The following is a 19,413-nucleotide window of genomic DNA, read 5'->3' on the forward strand; positions in this document are numbered from 1 at the left end:
GCCTGTGGGATGGGGAGGGAGGGAGACCCTTTTTTTTTTTGAATCTAGTTGACATAGTGTTACATTAGTTTCAGCTGTACAACAGAGTGATTCAGCTTCTCTACATGCTATGCTCACCACAAATGTAGCTACCATCTGTCACCATACAATGCTGTTACATTGTTGACTGTGTGCTCTCATCTCTACCTTTTCTGTGACCCCTTTCTTTTATTTCTGATGACATCCTAGGGAATACTAGGTCCCTGCCTCTCAGATTATGAGTTCCCAAACACAGTCAGAGCCCCTGTGTGTCCCACCTGGCTCGCTTTGCTTCTCCTGCTCTGTCTGCCTTGTCCCACTTCTAGCCTGATTTTGGTGTTTATCATTCTTATGTCAATCTTTATACCTTTGCAACATAGATTAAAAAAAAAATGGGTACATAGATTGTGGTGTAGCCATACCATATATGGAGTGTAATCCAGTAGTGAAAATAAATGAGTTTCATTTGCATGTATCAAGGTGGGTAAATCTCAGAAGCCAGGGGTTGAGCAAGATTTATGCTTCTTTTTGAATTTTTACATTGTGCATGTTTATAACAGATGAACGCTTTCTGATCTAGGGATTTAGGTTGTGTTTGATTTTGGCAAAATGTCAGTATGGTACATGTTTGTCTTTTTCCTTTGCTTTACTGTTTTGTATTGCAAATGTAGGTTTGCTAGGATGCCATGGTTTTGAATATTATGAGATATGTACCCCATCAATTGAAGACATAGTGATGACTGACACTTTTTAGGGGGTGTGGGACAAGACATTTTACCTCTGCTTAATAGTTTATATAGTACTTTTTGATAATTATCAATCATGGACAAATCTTTCCTGCAGATAATTGTTTACTAATTGCTGTTCTCTTTTATGGCTTAAATTGTAGATTGCCCTCTTAGACTCCCCCACAGCCTTAAGTATGGAGGAAAAACTTCAGCAGAATGAAGCAAGAGTAAGTGATACCTCAAGTTGTTTTCTTAAATCCTGACTTTTGCTATTATTTTAAGTGTGCTTTTTGGTACTTGCTGTCCAAAACTCATTTTCCTTCTTGATTTCACTTAACCTTTTCTCTGCCACATGCCACTTTTAAAGAAGCGGGTGGCTCAGTCAGTTAAATGTCTGACTTCAGCTCAGGTTGTGAGATCTCAGCGACCTGGGATCGAGCCGGACCCCTGCCAGCTCCGTGCTCAGCAGAGTCTGCTTCTCCCTCTGCCCCTCCCTGCCCCTTGTGTGCTCTCTCTCTCAAATAAGCAAAATATTAAAAAAAATATAAAGAACACTATAGTTGACTTTTTATATATCTTATCACATTCTCTGTGACTTAATAAATGTTTTGTACAGATAGTCAACTGCAATTGAAATTCACTTGCAGGCAGTGCTGATGAAGCCGCAAGGCTTCTGGATCCTTCAGAGCAGATGGGGGTGGGGGTGTGGGGAGTGACTAGGGCGAGGGAGGCCATGTTCAGCATTCATGAGGCACCAGCATTCAGCTTCACCATACCTGAAGCAGGACCACTGTTTAGGGTCTTTTTTTTTTTTTTTTTTAATCATTCTTTTACTTTGTTTCTGGTGGGAAGTGCGGCCCTTGGAGAATCTCTGAATGGTCCTGATAGATGCTTACTTCCCCTCAAGCTAGTGAGAGCTGAAGCAGGAAGAGCGACTGGCAGGGAGTGACTGGCAGAGAGGGCAGCTCTGGAGATGCTATGGTCCCTGACGTTTCATGGCTGACCTGGTTCTATCCTATTTTTGTTTCTGTTTTTGTTTTTTTTAAAAAAAAACCTCCATGGAAAGAAAAACAGGCATTGAGAACATTTTTGGAGATTGTAATTTGTTCACTGTGCTGAATGGTTAAAATAGATTGAGAAGGAAAATTGGATTCTTTTGGTAAGCTCTTCAAGACTACACAATATTGAAAATATAAATTGGGTTGTAGTTAGGATCTTGTTGACATTTCCCTAGATAATTATGCTGATGAATTTGCTGATAATAGCATTAGTAAAAACATTAGTTTCTTAATTCCTGTTTTTCTCATGAAATTTTATATTTTAGTACTCAAATTCTAATTTTGAGTGCTTTGAAATGTCCTGATATAGTCTTAAATTGTTTCTTAATAATCGTTTTCAGGAGTACCTAGCAAGTTAATAGAAACCAATAAACATTTTAATTTAAATGTGTTACACATGCTGTGACAGAAATGACTACCTATCTTGTTCATAACAATTTGTTACTTTTAATCTAGTTTTTTGCTGACCTTTTACAATTGTTTGCTATCTGCTTGGCCATAAATCTTATCAGCTGATCATTTGTTAGGGGTGGTATCCCACCTCTGTCTGTTTTATAAATGAAGATTATTTGCTTTAAATTTAATAGTAAAATCAACTCAAGGCATACTTAACAATTTGTTTAAAGCTAGGATTATTTGATTGAATTTGAAAAGGGTTGATAGGCCTGTTGTTTCTTCAGGGAGTACATACCCGCTGGTGAAATGCAGAAGCATTTACTGTTGAATGCTGTGTTTCTTAGATAAATTGCCAGTGAGAATCTGTTAACTGATTATTATCATAAATTGGTAAATTCCATACACTAATATTTTCTTCTCCTCTAGGGAAAGAAGGCATAAAACTATTCCCTCTCTGAAAGCTTCTCCCAAACAAACCCTGATAGCCACGTGGCTTTAATGTTATCTTTAGAGACTGAGGTTGGCGTAGCGCAGGGGATGAGAGACCGGAGCATGCGTGCAGCCCCAGGCAGCGAAGACAGTCTTCGCAGACCAGTAAAAACACGCAAAAACCAAAGCTAGAGAGGGTTGGTCCTGTGTGTTGTATTAATTTATTTTTAACCAAAAAGATGATGGATTTTCACTGTGCTTACTAGTAAAAATGAGGAGATAATGATTTTAACTTAGTCCAGCCCTGGGTGGGGGGTGAGTGGAGTAAAGTGAATGGCCCCTGAACGATGGGATATAGGTGGGTTAGGTATGTTTTGGTTTTGCTCTCCGGTAAACCATTGCTCCGGTTTCTTCGCCTCCTGTCAGTCACAAAGGCTTTCTGTCAGGGAGGTTTCTGACATGAATGCCCTTTCTAGTGGCCTGCGGGCAGGGGCTTCCCTCGGAAGAGAGTGTGCGGCAAGAGTATTAGGAAGGCACTTTGGCCTGGTTAAGTAAGCCAACTCCTCAGTGGGAAGAGCAGTAAGTTCAGGTGGGACAAGAGTGCAGAAGCGGCAGAGGTGTTAAATTAGGAGAAAGGCTTTCAAAGGACAGAGTGTCTTCTGTCTAATCATGTCATATCCCCCCCCCCCCTCCACCCCCAGCCCACCAGTTACTCTGTTTTAGCTTCAGGGATATTCCTTTTTATGGGACACATTCTGTTTTTTCTACCTCTCAGTCAGGTACTGTCTCACTGGGTTACTAGAATCACGTACTGGACCATTTAAAAAGTTTTATGGAACCAGCAGAATATTTTCATTAAATTTTAGAAGTAATTTCCAACTGTGCTGTGTTCAAAAATTGTGGAGGCTTTCTCCCCTGAGTTATAGCAGACTGGGAAGAAGCTGATTTTTATCAAAAGATTTTTGCTTTTGCTAAAAGAGTTAATTAAAAAGCTTTTTTTTTTTTTTAAAGATAGAATGAGATTTATAAACCCTATTAATTAGCTAAAAAAGCAGATTATCTCTTAAAGAAAACAGCAGCACCTAGGGTGATTTAATCACCACATCTAATTAGAAAGAAACATAAATCACTATTTTTTAGACCCTAAAGTATAATCAGGAAAAAAGTAACTGATTTAATGGGACATTGTCATCCTTAAACTTGTCATCTTCAGTTAATATCCAAGGAAGCAGCTTTTATTTAAGTATACCAGGAAAAAGAGTGTTGTAAAACTCTAGGCAACTTGACAAAATTTTTTTTCCTGTTCTTTTCTTTGCCTTAATGTAGGTATAGGACGAGATTAGCTTGTTTGATTTATCTTTGGTTATAGTTCTTTCACAGATTGAAATTGCTATCTAATTAAAAAAATATATGGTACATCCTTCGATAAGTTCTAAGAGTTTGGAAACTTTCTAGAAGAAAATCACAGTAAGTTTCTTATGGAATAGTCACACATGTCTGTTTTTCCTTTAGGTTCAAGAATTGACCAAGGAATGGACAAATAAGTGGAATGAAACCCAAAATATTTTGAAAGTAAGGACTGTAATATGGTGCCTTAATCTTACTCTCTTGGCTCAAATAGGTAAAACGTTTTTTCTTTCTCTCTCAAATATGGCTATTATGTGCTTTGCTTAAGGTAAGATCAGTGACTTTTGGGGATCGGGTTTCTGGTTTGATTTTGAAGACAAGTTTTTCGATTTTTAACTCAGCACATACTAAACTCACCTTAATATTCAAGGGCATCCTTAATTTTCATGGGCATCCTTCCTGCCTTTGTTAAACCCAGTGTAAAAGCGGGGGCGAGTTAGTTCTGTGTCTGACAACTCTGAGAGAGGGGTCAGCAGTGGACTGTGTTCAGTTCTCCATGTGCCATTTAGGTGGCCTGGCCTGCTCCGGGGCTTGAAAAGACTTTCTGGTGAGGTGGGAGGTTGTGCTGTGCTGCTCCGCGTGGGTGGGTTGTGGTGTCTGAGAGCTGACACTTCCGGGAACAGAAAGCACGGCCCTGAGTGAGGGTTTCCCAGTCCACTCTTTCTTTTCTCCCCTCCTGGTTCTGATGATAGTGTCATATTATTTTGAGGTACTTCCTTGTTATTTCCTGTGTCAAGAGATTTTTGTGTGGAAAACGGAGCCAGGACCTCGCTCACATTTCAGGGTAGTCAGGTGTGGGAATTACGCCCCACCACAAGTGAAATGCCAATAGAGTATTACCCCCACCTTAAAAGACCACCAGAGACGTGAGTCAAAGCCAATCAGCGGGGGGGGGGGTCTCTCACAAAACGTGGGTACTTTTCCCCTGCAGCGGCATCAGCTCTCAGAAGCAGTGCCACCACCCCTGACTGTGAAGCCCACGTTGTTTGACGTTTCATGGCACAGTGTACACTTTGCTCAGTAAATTTGGTAAAAGAGAAGAAGGAAATCTGTTCCATTTGAGGAAGAGAGAAACCAAATGGTTAGCTCTGAAAATCACTGCGTGTGTGCCAGTCCGCACAGGCAGCAGCGCAGCAGTGCCGTGAAGACTCGAGCCTCTCCCTTCTGCTGTGTGCAGCCCTGGTCCCTGGAGAAGGGGTTCTATGGCAGCTGCGTGGAGGAATCCAGCCTGAGAGCCCCCACAATGGACCCCTCCGCTCCTTTGTTACGTTTTTTTCCTCCTGTGGTGATTCTGGGCCCTGAAGTTAAGTCGTCCTGCCATTCCAATTCCATTATTCATAAATCTATTTATTTTTATAGTTTTATAACTTTTCAGATGAGAAGAGTGGAATTGTGAGGTGTGCTAGGTGTTAAAGATTACGAGGAAGGCTGATGATATTTCACATTTTTCCATCTCTTGCTCTTATAAGCCCGTTTTGGATTTCTCTGCTGGTATTTGTGTTTTAAATCTGTAGTGGTTTTCTGCTCACGTTTGATATTTTAAGAGCTGTCTTATTGGAAGACAGTGCCTGAAGCCTGAGGTTAAAAAAAGAAAGGCAGCTACTCAAATGCTGTATTTGAAAACATGCTTTGGAAATGGATGAGGAAAGGGGCTTGTTACCTGATGAGTTTGTATCTGTGTGGTTTATGAAATCCCTTCCCATGTTTCTGTTGTCAGACTGTCCCTCAGTCAGCTTTCTCCAGTAATGCTGTATGGAACTCACTCCAGCCCAGTGACTTAAAACAGCATTTTCTCTCATGCGTGTGCAGGTTGGCTGGGGGTTGGCTGGGCTTGGGTCCAGGCTGTGGGTGGGTTTGGGGTCTGCTCCACATGTTTCTCAGCCTCTTGGACCAGCTGTTGTCCAGGGCATACTCTTCTCATGGTCTTGGCTAAGGTACAGGCAGGCAGGCCTAGTTGTACAAGCACATTTCACGTTTCTGTTTGCACCGTGCCTGCTAGCATCATGTTGGCCAAAGCAGGTCACTTGGCTGAATTGAAAAATCAAGAGGGAAAGAAGTACACTTCATTCGCAATAAAGTGATGCCAGCGGTGTAATTGTACAACCTGCTTTGAGATCAGTGGTTTAATTTACACACGCCCATTTTAAAAGGTGAGCCTTCAAATTCTGGGAACTTGGTCTTCTAGAGAATTTGCACATTTTGTAGAGACCGGCCCAGTGAACCAATAAATTCCCAGGAGTATGTTCATTGTCAGGACCCAGTTGTGGACTCTTCCTGTTTGCCAGTTATTGGCCTTTTCAAGCCCCCAGTGCTGAACACCCAAGGAGAGACTTTTGGGGAGAAAAATGAAGAGAGTTAAAATATTCAGGGGATGGAAGGGAGAGCGGCACGGGCGGATTGGTGTTTGTTAGTGCCACGAGTGTCTGCCTTGCTGCTTTTTCTTGTCCGTGTGTATCGGTGAGTCATTTCAAAGGAGACACGTGGGTATTGTTTCAAGAGAGGACCAAGGAGAGGAGCATAACCCATCTTTTCAGTCGTCAGAATGATCTCCTTTGTCAGTATTGAGCCATCTGTGCCGTATGCTTGTATCTCTTCCTTCAGTTATGAGGCCCAGGATTAGTCTATCAGCATTCATTATGTGGAGTTGCTTCAGGAGTAAATGGGAGCCCCCTCTCATGCAGGGGTAGGGGTCTCAGCGTGGAAGGCAGAGGTCCCTTAATGGCAGAATTACACATGGAAATCCCTTCATTTCCTTTAAAACCACTAAATCCTGAGCCCCTGGATTGCTCACAAGCCAAGGAGTAAGAGTAACTTTGTTCCCTTTTAATTTGGTCTTTGGCTTCCTTTGCTCTGGATGAGTGATCCAAGGCCCTCTGTGGGGGTGGAGGGAGAGTGGAAGGCAGCGGGCCAGACTGGTGCTCTGAGAAGGGATGATGGCTGTTTGCAGCCAGGCTGGGGGCACCATGGTGACAGTGACAGCCTTAGGCTTTGATCTGTGGGACTTGGATCTCGGGCTTCTGTTCCCTTTCTGACTCACTGAGTCATGACACTTAACCCGCAACTGTCACATACCCTGGTTCCTAGCTTAAAAATCAGGGTGGACGGCAACCTCTTCCTTAGATCCAAGTTAATAGACCACAGCATAATACAGTCCTCGGAGTTATTTTTGAAAGTGGCTAATGAAGGTACAAAGTATGTTAATCTTAAGGAGGCTGTTCTTGGGCAGTTAGGTAATGAGAGTTTTATTATCCTCCGTGATGTACTCTGTATATCTACTTTCTTGCCCCTTAACCTGCCTTCCTTATTTTCATTAATCTTCATTTTCTGGAAATTAAAGTCCAGACTCTCAGAGGCAGTGGTCTCCTCAGTTCCCTGTTTACTTGGTCAGTTCTGCCTGCTCTAGGACCCCTGGCATCCCACCCGCCCTGCCAGAATTCCTGCTGGTCCCAGTGCATACCTGTGTGATGGGTCTCTGAGTGTTTCTTGGCCTTTGTCTGTGATGCTCACCATTCCAGATGCTTCCTTCCCCTTTCCAGGCCTGTCAGAATCCATGTGGAAGCGCTCGCTCTAGTCAGACTTCTCCCTCTTCCCAACTGGAATGATTTTGTTCTTGCGCCTTTATAGCATTTGGTTTTACCTCTGTCACAGCAACCATCACAATCTGAGGTTGGTTGCCTTCTCTCTCTGAACAGGAGCAGGGTCTGGGCAAGGATTGTCTCTTTATCATCCCGTGAGCTAGCTTCTGGAACTCAGCTTCTCTATAGAGCAGGCATGCAGCAAAAACTTAACTGCGTTAAAGTAGTATCAAGAAACAAAAACCAAGACCTTTATATTAATTTGCTGTGGTTGTCAGACAAAACCTCACAGACTGGGGTGCTTACACAGCAGAAATTCATTTTCTCAGTTCTGGATACTAGAAGTCTGAGACCACAGTGTTGGCAGGGTTGGTTTCTCCCTAGGCTTCTCTCTTTGGCCTGTGGTTGGTGCCCTTCTGTGTCCTCACGTGGCCTTTTCTCAGTGTGCTTGCACCGCTGGTCACCCACCCCCTGTGTGCTAATCGCCTCTTTTTATAAGGACATTGGGCAGATTGTAGCCTAACTGCTTCATTTTAGTGAAATTACCCCTTTAAAGGTCCTGTCTCCTAATACAGTTACATTCTGAGGTACTGGGGAGTAGGACTTCAACAGCTGAATTTTAGGGGGAACGTTCAGCCCCTCATGACCTGGAAGCATACACAGCTGATGGAGCGGTGGGAGAAATAAAATGGGGTGTTGTACACGCAGTGGTCTTGTTCCTACCTCTACCTTCCATCGTATGTTCCTCAATCTTCTTTGAAAGGCTTGTTTGTGAGTGTGTGTGTGTGGTTTTTTTTTTTTTTTTTTAGTCTTTGGAAGGAATGTGCTGTGGCTGCCTTGATTTAGATTATGGTCCTGTCCTTCATCTGGATCAGTTAGATATCTGCCTTTTGAAGTGTGACTCCTGGACCAGCAGCATCACTGTCACCTGTGAGCTGCAGGCTCGCAGGCTTCCCCTCAGAGGCGCTCTGTCAGAATCCAGGATTCCTGGGTCTGCACCATAGTGTTTAAGGAAAGGGGGGAACAGGCTTGGTTTCTTTGCTCTCAGAACTCTTCTTCCCCTTCTCCAGCTCTGCCCTGGGTCATGAGGGATGGACTCCCGGGGTCCGATGGGCTCCTGTGGGAGTCCCCGGGAGATTGGAGCAAGAGAGCAGACCTCTCGCTCTCCAGCTTCTTGTGGCATCCACATGACCCCTTGGGTGCCGTCCTGCCTGGTGACACAGGCCTCACCCCTGTGTCCCTCCTGCTCACGAGTGATGCCTGTTCCTGCTGGCGTCAGTTTGAGGGTAGCCTCACCATCCCTCCTGGCTATCAAGCTCCTCTTTCAGCCAGTTCCCTGTTTAAAGCCCCTGGGATGTAAGCCTTGAAGTAGCTTCTCTTTCATGGTTTGACCTGGTCTGCTACCAGAGTGCCACATCCCAGTCTCTTGCCATGCTGTGCCAGCCCCAGAGACTCCATCTGGACTCTTCGTCTCTTCCTCCTCTCTCTTTCTATGTTTTTCATCCTGGCTGAATTTGTATTAAACGGTGATAACTCTCTTGGGTCTTGGAACTTAATGTTGTGATAAATCCAGCAACTAGAAGCCGTGGGATCAGTGCGTTCCCAAGGCCACGGTATTGCTTCCCCGTTTGCATAGCTTCGATATCGTGCCAACTACTCAGTGTTTGAAGTGGTTTATAAAGTGACTACTTGATACCCCTCCCATGTGCCTTTTGGCTTGGCTTTTTATAAATCCCATATGTTTTACTGCTGATGAATTTTTCCAAGTAACGAGCTCCCAAATGCTTTGTCCATTCCTACTTTCCTCCCCTCCCCCACCCTACCCTTTACATACCTCTTTGGTTTGTCTGCTCAGTACGTGGTTTGATTTCTCTGTTCTTGCATTTCATCAACGAATAAAAAAAAAATGCTTGAAGATATGTTATCTGATGACTTCCAGATAACTCCTTGAATTCTGTGCTTCAAGATAAATCACAGTCAGTTTGGACCGCAGCATAAAGCTCTCGAGTGCCTGACAGATGGTGTGGCAGAAGGGAGCACTGACTTTGGGCACGGGCTGTCCAGAGCCCAACCGCAAAGCGCTGCCTGCAGCCTGAGAGCGCTCTCTGTTTGACTCCCGCCAGCGCTGGCTACTCTTCCCATTTTGTAATAAATTGGGTCTCCTCCTTTCTGAAAACACACCCTTTGATGACTCGGGGTCTGACTTGCTTTTGTGTTTTCATTGCCCTGCACAGGACATCTGACTGTGACTTGGCACCCGGGAGGGTCGGGGAGGAAGCAGGCTGCCCAGACGCAGAGGCTGCAACTGGAGAGACTTGCCCTTGAAAAGTGAGCTGGTGTAGAAGTCGAATGAAGGTGGTTGTTGTTGTTTTCAGACATTAATTAAGTGGAGTTTTTGTTTTTTTTTTTTCTTTTTTTCTTGCACACACACAGTAAGCAATGTTACTGAATGTGGGGGATGGAGCATACTTGAGTCTATGTGATGGTGGGATCCTAATGCAGATGATTGAAGTTTAAATCGTACTGGTGTCTTAATATTTCATCTCTGGGGAAGAGAAGAGGCAGGCCACGACAGGCGCATGACAGAGCTGGGTAACACTTTGATGGGAGAAAAGGTTTTGCTTTTTCAGAATGTTTTGACTAATAAGAAATGGAGTAAAGTGAAATTGGAATCCATTCTTGGCATAAGGTTTTCTGAGCTTGAATTTCATGGATATGCTTACTTTAAACCAGCTGATCTCTGTTTTATGATAGAATCAGTCAACTGAACTTTTGTCTCTGGAAGATTATGGCAACCCATAAAAGATTTTTTTTTCCCAGGCTGTCTGTGGTTTTCCATTTTGCAGAGCAGACGTGTGTTGGGGAGAATAATGCGTTTGGAAGCAGCACTAATAACTGGGGCTGTTGCTCAGCAGATCAAGGCAGGCCTTTGGATTCCCACCGCCCAGGGCACCGAATCTTCTGGTTTCTAGAAAACCTACAAACAAATTATGGGAGAGGTGATGCTTTGCGGCCTTTGTCTCCTTTAGATGTAGTTAATCTTGACCTCTTCTTGGTACAAGAAATGAACCTTGGGCAGCTTTAGGATAGAATTTTGTTTATGGACATTGATTTTGCCCAGATTTTGGATTAAGGAGGGGGAATCTCTGTCAATCACGGGTCACCTTCCTTTTTAGCAACTGTTTGGGCATTTAATTCTGACCTCACACAGTCTCACATATTGTTTCTAGCTTATAATAGCATCTAAAAATACAGAGCATTATCTCTAGGGCTCATTTGGCTATGTGAAGATACTACATTGAGTTTCCAAGTGTTCATCCAAGCAGAGACTGGCTGCAGTAGGAGTTTTGGAAGTCAGTGCTCTTTCCCCTTTGGTTTTCATGTGAGAAGAAAGTCGGTCCAGCTGAGCCCCTGCTTATTGTTGCTGTCCATGGCGGGTCATGCCTTTATGATCTCAGTAACTGCCGTGTGAGTTTCGTTTTTGTAAGTTTTAAAAACTTTATTTTCAAACTTTTGAAAGCTTTTTGGTAAAGATGGGATGAGAGGTAGAGAGCATTTTTTGTTTGGACATACCAATATCCTAATAAATTAGGATTACTGCCTGCGTCGATAAAAAATTTCTAAGTGTTACTATGAATTTAAGAATACCCTCCCTGTAATGGCTTAGCCAGCTTGACTCATTTTCTCTCTTCCATCCTTTATCCACCACCCATTTATCCATCCATCCATTCTTGACCTCTCCTCTCTCCCTCCCTCATTCAGTAAACATATGTTTATTGAGAACATTTTCTGTATTAGGCATAGTTCTAGACATTGGGTATAGCCAATGAACCAACAACAACAACAACAAAAAAATCCTTGCCCTCCTGGAGATGATTATATCCTAGTGCTAGAAGACTTTTTCCCCCAGTCGTGCATTCTTTGGTAAGCTCACATAACCTCTCTTCTCCTTTTAAAAATAGATTTTTGGGGACACCTGGATAGCTCAGTCAGGTGTCTGACTCTTGGTTTTGGCACAGGTCGTTGTCTCACAATTGTGGGATGGAGCCCCACATCAGGCCTTGTGCTCAGTGTGGTCTGCTTCTGATTTTCTCTCTCCCTCTCTCTCACTCAAATAAATACCGTCCTTAAGAAAATAGATTGTTGACAAAACAATATAGTCCCTTCCTCTGATGTGCGATGTTTGAGGCTTCAGATTATATAAACTACATGTCTTACTTTTCAGTTTTAGTATTTTAAGTTTACTTAAAAAGATAACTTATGCTAAATGTATTAATATATCTGTCTATATTTATAGTGCTTTGAAAAGCCCCAGAAGAATAGAAAGCTTTGTTTTTTTTTTTTTTTTTTAAAGGGGAAGAGAGAGAGCATGTATGGAGGACAAGGTAGAGGGAGAAGGGAGGGAATCTTAAGCAGGCTCCACACTCAGCACATGAGCCCAAGGCAGGACTTGATCTTACAACCCTGAGATCATGACCTGAGCTGAAATCCAGATTTGGGCGCTTACAACTGAGCCACTCACCTAGAAAGCATTTGTAACATTGATATCCATTTGGATGTAAACTCCGTGAGGATTTAGTTTCTGTTTCTTTTGCTGCTGAACAGGTTTCAATGCTGAATAAATGAAAGGCTAGAATGGCCACACCTGGGGATATGTCACTAGAGATGTTGTTATGAATGAGTTCATCAATGTAGGCTCATTGTTCCTATTGTTAGGTTATAAAACTCCTGAGGTCAGGAAACATGTTTGTTCATTTTTGTATCTCTCATAAATTTTAGTGCTTTATAACTAGTTTTTTATAACTAGGAAGTGTTCTGTGAATAATGGTTGAACTTGGTCAACTGTGTTCTCCCATTTCTGAGAATGTTTCAGAACAAGTTGGAGGACTTTTGCTGCATAACAATCTTCCTAAAACCTAGTGGTTTTAATAGACTTAATATTTTTCATGATTTCGTGACATAGGTTGGCTCATCGGATTCCCAGGATGGTCGAGAATGGCTTCACTCCCATGGCTGGTGGTTGGCTCGGTGTCACTGCGCATGATCTGGCCTCGTTTCTCTCATCCTTGGGCTCATTGATATGGTGGTCTCTTGAGAAGCTGAGACCCAGTATCGAAGCATTTTTCAAACCTCACTTGTACTTTATTTGATAATGTCTCCTTGGCCAAAGCTACTCATGTGGCTAAAATCAGAGTTAAGTGTGAGGGAATTACCCAACGACATGACTTCAGGGTGAGTGGTGATTCTTTCCATTTTTGCAGAAAAATGTGACCACAAGCATCTTTTTTCTCTGTTCTCATTCCTTGTCCCCTTGCCTTACCATCCAGTGACAGTGATTTGCAACAGAGTGTATGTGTGAGCATGTATTCCTGTGTTTCTGTAGAGGATTTGGGATAGGGGTTGCAATAAAGATGAATTGAGAGAGCATGGTAAGAACTTGTATGTCTCCCCCACTCTAATCTGCAGACTAATGCGGATGACTTCGTGTTTGAACAAAAGTCACCTACAAAAGCCCCATGTGCAGAGCCCTTTATCTTTTTTAGTGCATTCACGTGTACCATCTCCTTGGTTCTTTCTTGATCTGAAGCAGGAGGAAAAAGATGTGATTGCACTTGACTTGGTATGAAGTTGTTAATTTGTCAGCCTCTCGTGGAAGGTAGACTCTGGGTGTTAATTTCCATCAGACTGTGTGTTCTGCCTTTTCTAAAGTTCTGCTCTTGCAACTGTTTGTTAAGACTAAGGGCAGAGTAATACAGTTCATTGTTCTCTGAAATTGGGACTCGATAATTAATGGGGGGGACCACTGTCAACACTACAGCACTGGAGGTTGACTGAAGAACTTGGCAGGGTCAGAGGCTAAGCGAACAGTTCCCAAAACCAGCTCCCATGCTGTTACTAATGCCAAGGCTACCATATTTTCCATGGCTGTTTTCATCTTGAAGGAACTGCCCATAAATAAAGGCAATACAAGTATATGTTGGTTCTTACTTTTGAATAACGTTTCTGGAGCAAAAGGCTCAGAAATAAGTCAAATGCACCCTGTTAAATGTTGGAACCATGCGATAAATTATTTTGAATACATAGGGGATTTTCCTTCTGATCTTTGGCAGTGAGGCATGTGCGCTGACGGGCTTTTACTGCATATTTATTGCCATGGTCAGGGAGGAAAAGATTGCCTGGTCATATGAAAGTGTGCTTTATGTGCACCTGAACTCACTGGGTGTGCTGAACTGTAGGAACTTGGTTTTGTTGGCAGGGGTCTTAAAAAGCAACCATGTCATGGTACAGATCAGTTTATTGTTCATGTCACCCAGGAGCACATCTAACTCATCTTGGATGAGTTCTAGCCATTGTGGGTTTGGAGAGGAGTGTGTGGTGGGGAGGGGAGGGGGTGGGTGTGGAGTGAGGAGATGACTCGCAGCCTGCCTCACCGAGAGAGTTTTGCCTGTGCACTCTTCTGACCTGGGTCATGTTGACCTCTCTGATTCCCAGAACCTCACTGTAACTGCTGCCAATAATCATACCTGTCACATAAGGTGACAAATGAACACTTATGGGATGTTTACAGTGCTGTCCAGCACATAGTTAGCAATGTAAGCATTACAGTAATGTTAACCATTTTTTATTTGTTTGGTTTTCTGGGAATCCATCCTCTTATATGTAAAAGTACCAGTAACAGATGTCCTCCCAACTGGGCAGAAAAAAAAAATTAACCTCTACAGAAGCTTTCAGAAGTGTATCGTTTTATGCGGTTACAATGTGGCAGTACTTCTAAGACATTTTATAGTGTAGCATTTTATGTTTGTTTATTTCAAGTAGTAGGAAATCCAGTTCCAAACTTGCTTAAATGGTAAAAGGGTTTATTAACTCACAGAAGAGTAATGGTCTGGAGGTAGCGTGTGATTTAGGCATGGTTTGATCAAGGCACTGGCTCTGGTTCTCTGAGATTGTTCTTGGTTTTGCCTTTTTGTTGTAATGATTTCATCCTCACACATTCTGGTCTTGGAATGGCAAAGCAATAGTAGCATTTACAGCTTTATATCCACCTGCCACACCATCTAAATTTGAGGGTTCTGGGTTTGAGAGTCCCCAACAGAATTTTGAGCTTTGCCCTGAATGGTACGTTTTTAAACCAACCGTTGGGGCCAGGGAAATACCCTGTGCGGACTGGCCTTGGCTTGTCAAGCCAGATCAATCACTTTGATAAGGGAATTGGTTGAGATGAACCAGGGCCTACCTTGGGAGCTGGGGTGAAGTTGAGACACAGCTGCTCTGCATTGTGCAGTGGGGGGAGTGGGTGAGTCTTGGTGAAGCCTGGGGTGTCATGTACTGGGGTGTAAGATACCTTCAGTGGAAATGAGATGCAAAGTAGCTGAAACTTTTTTTTTCTCAAGGGAAAATGTTTTTGAATACTTCCTTTATGACTCAGAAGTCCTATATTCAGCTGGAAAATTATGTGAAAGGGCCAGTTGAGTATCTGTACGGTGGTGTGAAGATTTCATATGAGAGAAACTGCTCTTTTCTGAATAGAAACTGCTCTTTTAGAATAGAATGATGGCATACAACGCATTCCCTGTATTCAAACGCATTTTCCTGTTCTTTAGATTGATTACTTTATTTAAAATGAGCCCTCAATGTGGGTGTGTTCTCCTCTCCAGCTTTTCATATGTAGTGTTGAATTTAGCTTAATTTCCAGTTGACCCCTTTGGCTTCATGTTTCCCAGCCCAGTCTACCTAGCAACAGTTACTATGAGCAGGGAGCTGGCATTGCCCTCCATCTGTAATACAGCAGCAGGTTTTAAGAGATTACTTTTGCTTAGCATCCTGCTTGATTTTTCGCTTTGCATTATTTAAAGATGACAGCAGTTTCTCTTAACTCCAGACAGCAGAGTGATTTTTTTTTTTTTTTTAAAGCAAAAGTGTTGGTTTTAAGAAGTACGTATTTGGGGGTTCCTGAGTGGCTCGGTTTGTCAAGTGCCAGCCTTTGGCTCAGGTCACAGGGTCCTGGGATCAAGTCCCACATTGGGCTCTCTGCTCAGCAGGGAGTCTGCTTCTCTTCCCCCCACCCTGCTTGTCCTCCCTCCCTCTGCTTGTGCTCTTTCTCTCTGTTAAATAAAATCCTTAAAAAAAAAAAAAAAGCAGGAATTTGTAAGACAGTATAATTAGCAAGTGGGCATCTACTGAGCAAGAAATATGGACCTAGGTGGCATGTAGATATTTATTACCAGGTTGTTCTGTTACTTGCAAGGGAGGGGAGATGGCTATACGTTTCTAAAATCTCATGTACTACTCTCTAGCACCAGCTTTGCCAGCTACATACAGCTTTCCTGAGCAAGTGGTCTAGGTCTCCTAGATGAGAGGAGTTAGTTTCCAGTAGTTGTGATTTCCCCTTGAAAGAACGTAACAACACGGGCCGCTGAAGGGGGTCATTTGCCTCTGGATCCAGTACGCTCCTCCGTATTAATGTGTTTTATGTAAGCTTTTCTTGTCCTTGCCATTAAAGTAAAAACTACAGTGGCTTTCTTAGCAGATTGGACTGAAATCTAGAGCAGAACTTGCTGCGACACTTCTTTAAGTTGCAAAGTCCGGTGTCTCATCCAAAACCACTTAAATGTCAGTTACTCCGCATGTAACAGAAGTTGATTTTCCATGCGCAAGTGGTTTCCACCTGACACCACTTGTGGACCTTTTTCAAAGTTCATCTTGGGGGTTCTTCAGACTCAGACAAGGGAAACTGTGGGAGGTGACACCCCCAGGTCTCCACTATGAACAGGTGCCCCGTGCCTCCTCAGGAGAGGAGGGCCTCCTAGCGCTAAAGCACATGGAAGATCATCCTTTAAAGCACATCTTGACGTGGTTCTTGCACAGGCACAGGCCCCTGGAGAGGCGTTGCACACACGGCTGCAGCAGTGTCCTGTGGTCCCCACACTGGGCACTCACGCAAGCATTTGGAGCCTTTGGGTGATGCCGTTTGGAAAGAAATTTCAACTCAATAGATGATTCTTTGGTGTTGTTAAATAGAATGATTTATTCACAGGACCTTTGGGAAAAAACTTGGGTATTTCCTTTTTTAATGGAGGTTCAGCATATACTGTGCCCACCTGAAGTGGGCAGCTCATGCATTTTGCTGTGTGTGTCCACGCCTGCAGCCCACACCCAGATCAAGGTAGAGAATGCTTCCTAGTCCCCAGAGGCTCCCTCTTACCCCTGCCCAGTCTGATATTTCGTCTCCCTCTCACTGAGGTAGCTCTTGTTTCGACACCTGTCATGTAGGTGACGTTTGTCTGTTCTCAAGCTTCAGACAAGTGGAGTCATGTATTATATTCTCTTCCTGTTTTGGCTTCTTTTGGGCAGCATGTTGTTGCTGTAAGGTTGACCCATGCTGTGTGTAGCAGTGGTTTCCTCTTCATTATGCCACTCTGCCACACCCATTTTACCCATTCTCCTGTCGGTGATCTTTGTTTGGGCTATTATCTCCTGTCTTTTGGTTATGATGAATAGTGTTTCTGTGCACGTTCTTGAACTTGTTTTGTCGGGTGCATGCTTTCACTGGGCCCCCTTTTTTCTGGCTCTCATTTTGGTAGGAGTTTGACCCCAGCCTGCCTTTCTTTGGTGTATGTCTGCTCAGTCTTTAAGAACTGAGAGTCCTTGATCCAAATATCCCATTCCTTGCACAGCTGGCTCTCAGCCTGGGCAAGGCCAAGGGAGCCAGCAAGACCACCGCCCCAGTGGATCAGCTCTGGACGCAGCAGGAGCAAAACCATTCATCCACAAGCAGCAGATGTTTGCCTTCACTTGGCGTGGGTTCCTAATGTGATTTTTTTTTTTTTCTGTTTTCATCTGGATCTAGTTTAATTGGGTGATTAACACAAATCTCTTCTGATTTCTATAGATTTGTATAAAGATAATTTTGAAGGTTTTTAATATATTCTGTATTTTTTTTCCCTCTAAGTCTTCTTTTTTCACAGCTAGATATTTAATAATTTGTGCACTATAAAGCTGTTATGGACTGTCTGGTTCTCCTTTGCTAGATTCTGAGGTCCAGACCTGTTTCAATTGTATTTGGAGCCTTACTGTGCTACCCCCAAATTGCTTTGCATCCAGCAATTTAATATTAAGAAGAAGAATAGTAGATAATATTTACTGCACGCTTACTTGACTGTGTGTTAGGCGTTATTCTAAGTCAGCAATGTTTAATAGAAATGTAACACCAGCCGCATAGGAGGGATTTAAAATTTTCTAATAGCAATGTTAAAAAAAAAGAAGATATAGCTGAAATTAATTTTAACCCTACATTGTATTTAAGCTATTATGTAAAAAAAACCCCACTTTGACATGTAATCAATATAAAAATTATTACCGAAGTATTTTATGCTTTTTTTTTTAATGAGTCCTTGACATGTGTGAATTTCACATTTATAGTATATCTCAACACAGATGCAAAATTTGTCTAAGATACACTTGATTGGTGTTTCGATTTTATAAAATTTATAGTTGAAAAGCAGATTCTCATATTAACTCTGTCCCAAACACATTTAAAAGTCTTCTAGTAAATCAACTGGGTATAGTTTTAAAATTTAAATGAACAAATTAAATAAAAATGAGAAGTTCTGTATTCCCACTGCATCAGCCACATTTCAAGTGTCCGGTAACCATGTGCATGCTGTGGTTGTAAATGTCATACGTATTAATTCGTGCTGTTCAGTGGCCTCATGAGGGTAGCATAGGATTAGTATTTTCTTTCAAAATTTACAGACAAGGAAACTGAGGTCCAGAGGGTGCACAGTTAAGGAGGAAGAGGTCAACAGAGGTCACAGTTAAGGAGGAAGAATGCAATCATGAATTCTGGGCTCGTGACTCCTTTGTACTGCCCAGTTCTGGTCTGTTTGAATCTGACCTTGGTCCTTTCCCCGTTCACACGCATTGGCTTTTGTTGTGCCTTTCCCTAACCCTTGTCTTTTTTGCTTCCTCATACTATAAAGAACAAGAGGAAAAGTGGTCTTAGAAAGTGCCCTGTATTTGTCCTGAGTTTGGTTGTTCATCAGTGTTTTAAAAACCAAAATAGATGATGGCCACAGTTTAAGTACCATCTGCTCTGTTATCTCTGTAAATGTCAAGACAAGATTTGCTTTCTTTGAAAGAACGGCTCAGGGTTCCTTCTGTGTTTGGTAATGCTCCTTCTTTAATAATGATTTTGATTTTTTTACTTCCGCCAAGGTTGGGCTCTTTTGCTTTGGCCCCTTTCTAAAGTCTTTTTCTTAGGCAGAGAAACATGCTTATTTCCCTGACGGAAAGCCTTGCTGATTACATAAACAGTCGATTAACACATACTTTGTTTATTTTATGTATTATAGAATATATTTTTATAATGAAGTAGGCTAGAGAAAAGAAGATGTTACTAAAAATAGGGAAGAGAAAATACCTTTACAGTATTGTATTGTATTTGTTGAAAAACATCTGTGTATAAGTGAACCCACGCAGCTTAAACTTGTGTTGTTCAAGAGTCAGTCCTATTGTTATTTTGAGTGCTGCAGCCTAAGGAAAGCATTGTAGCGGTAAGGTGATAACCTGCTGTATCTCAGCCTCGGTGTGCTATGTTACAGATTCCTCTAAGGTGGCATTCTCTTCCCCTCTCCAGGACGTCCCGGTTCTCTTCTCTGTGAATCTTGTGTGCATACCATCACCTTGTCACTGCTTATCTCATTTGAATGAAATGGACAAAGGCCTTGTGCTTTTTTGCGTTCTTTCCCTTTCTGGGTGGTCCCATAATTCAGGCTTTTGAAATACTGTGACTATTTTATA

At 42.6% G+C, this 19,413-nt stretch overlaps 1 protein-coding gene across 4 annotated transcripts in view; it reads left to right on the plus strand.

Annotated features, from left to right (window-relative positions):
* The window catches only part of KIF16B (kinesin family member 16B), a 284,713-nt gene that overhangs the window by 62,467 nt on the left and 202,833 nt on the right, over positions 1-19,413 (plus strand). For all 4 annotated transcript variants that reach the window (XM_059406507.1, XM_059406508.1, XM_059406510.1 and 1 more), the window contains exons 11-12: positions 908-973; positions 4,142-4,201. In XM_059406507.1, the coding sequence (XP_059262490.1) occupies positions 908-973; positions 4,142-4,201 (126 nt within the window). The remainder of the gene's footprint in view (positions 1-907; positions 974-4,141; positions 4,202-19,413) is intronic.

This window comes from Mustela nigripes, chromosome 7 (genome assembly GCF_022355385.1).
Source record: "Mustela nigripes isolate SB6536 chromosome 7, MUSNIG.SB6536, whole genome shotgun sequence".
Lineage (NCBI taxonomy): Eukaryota > Metazoa > Chordata > Mammalia > Carnivora > Mustelidae > Mustela > Mustela nigripes.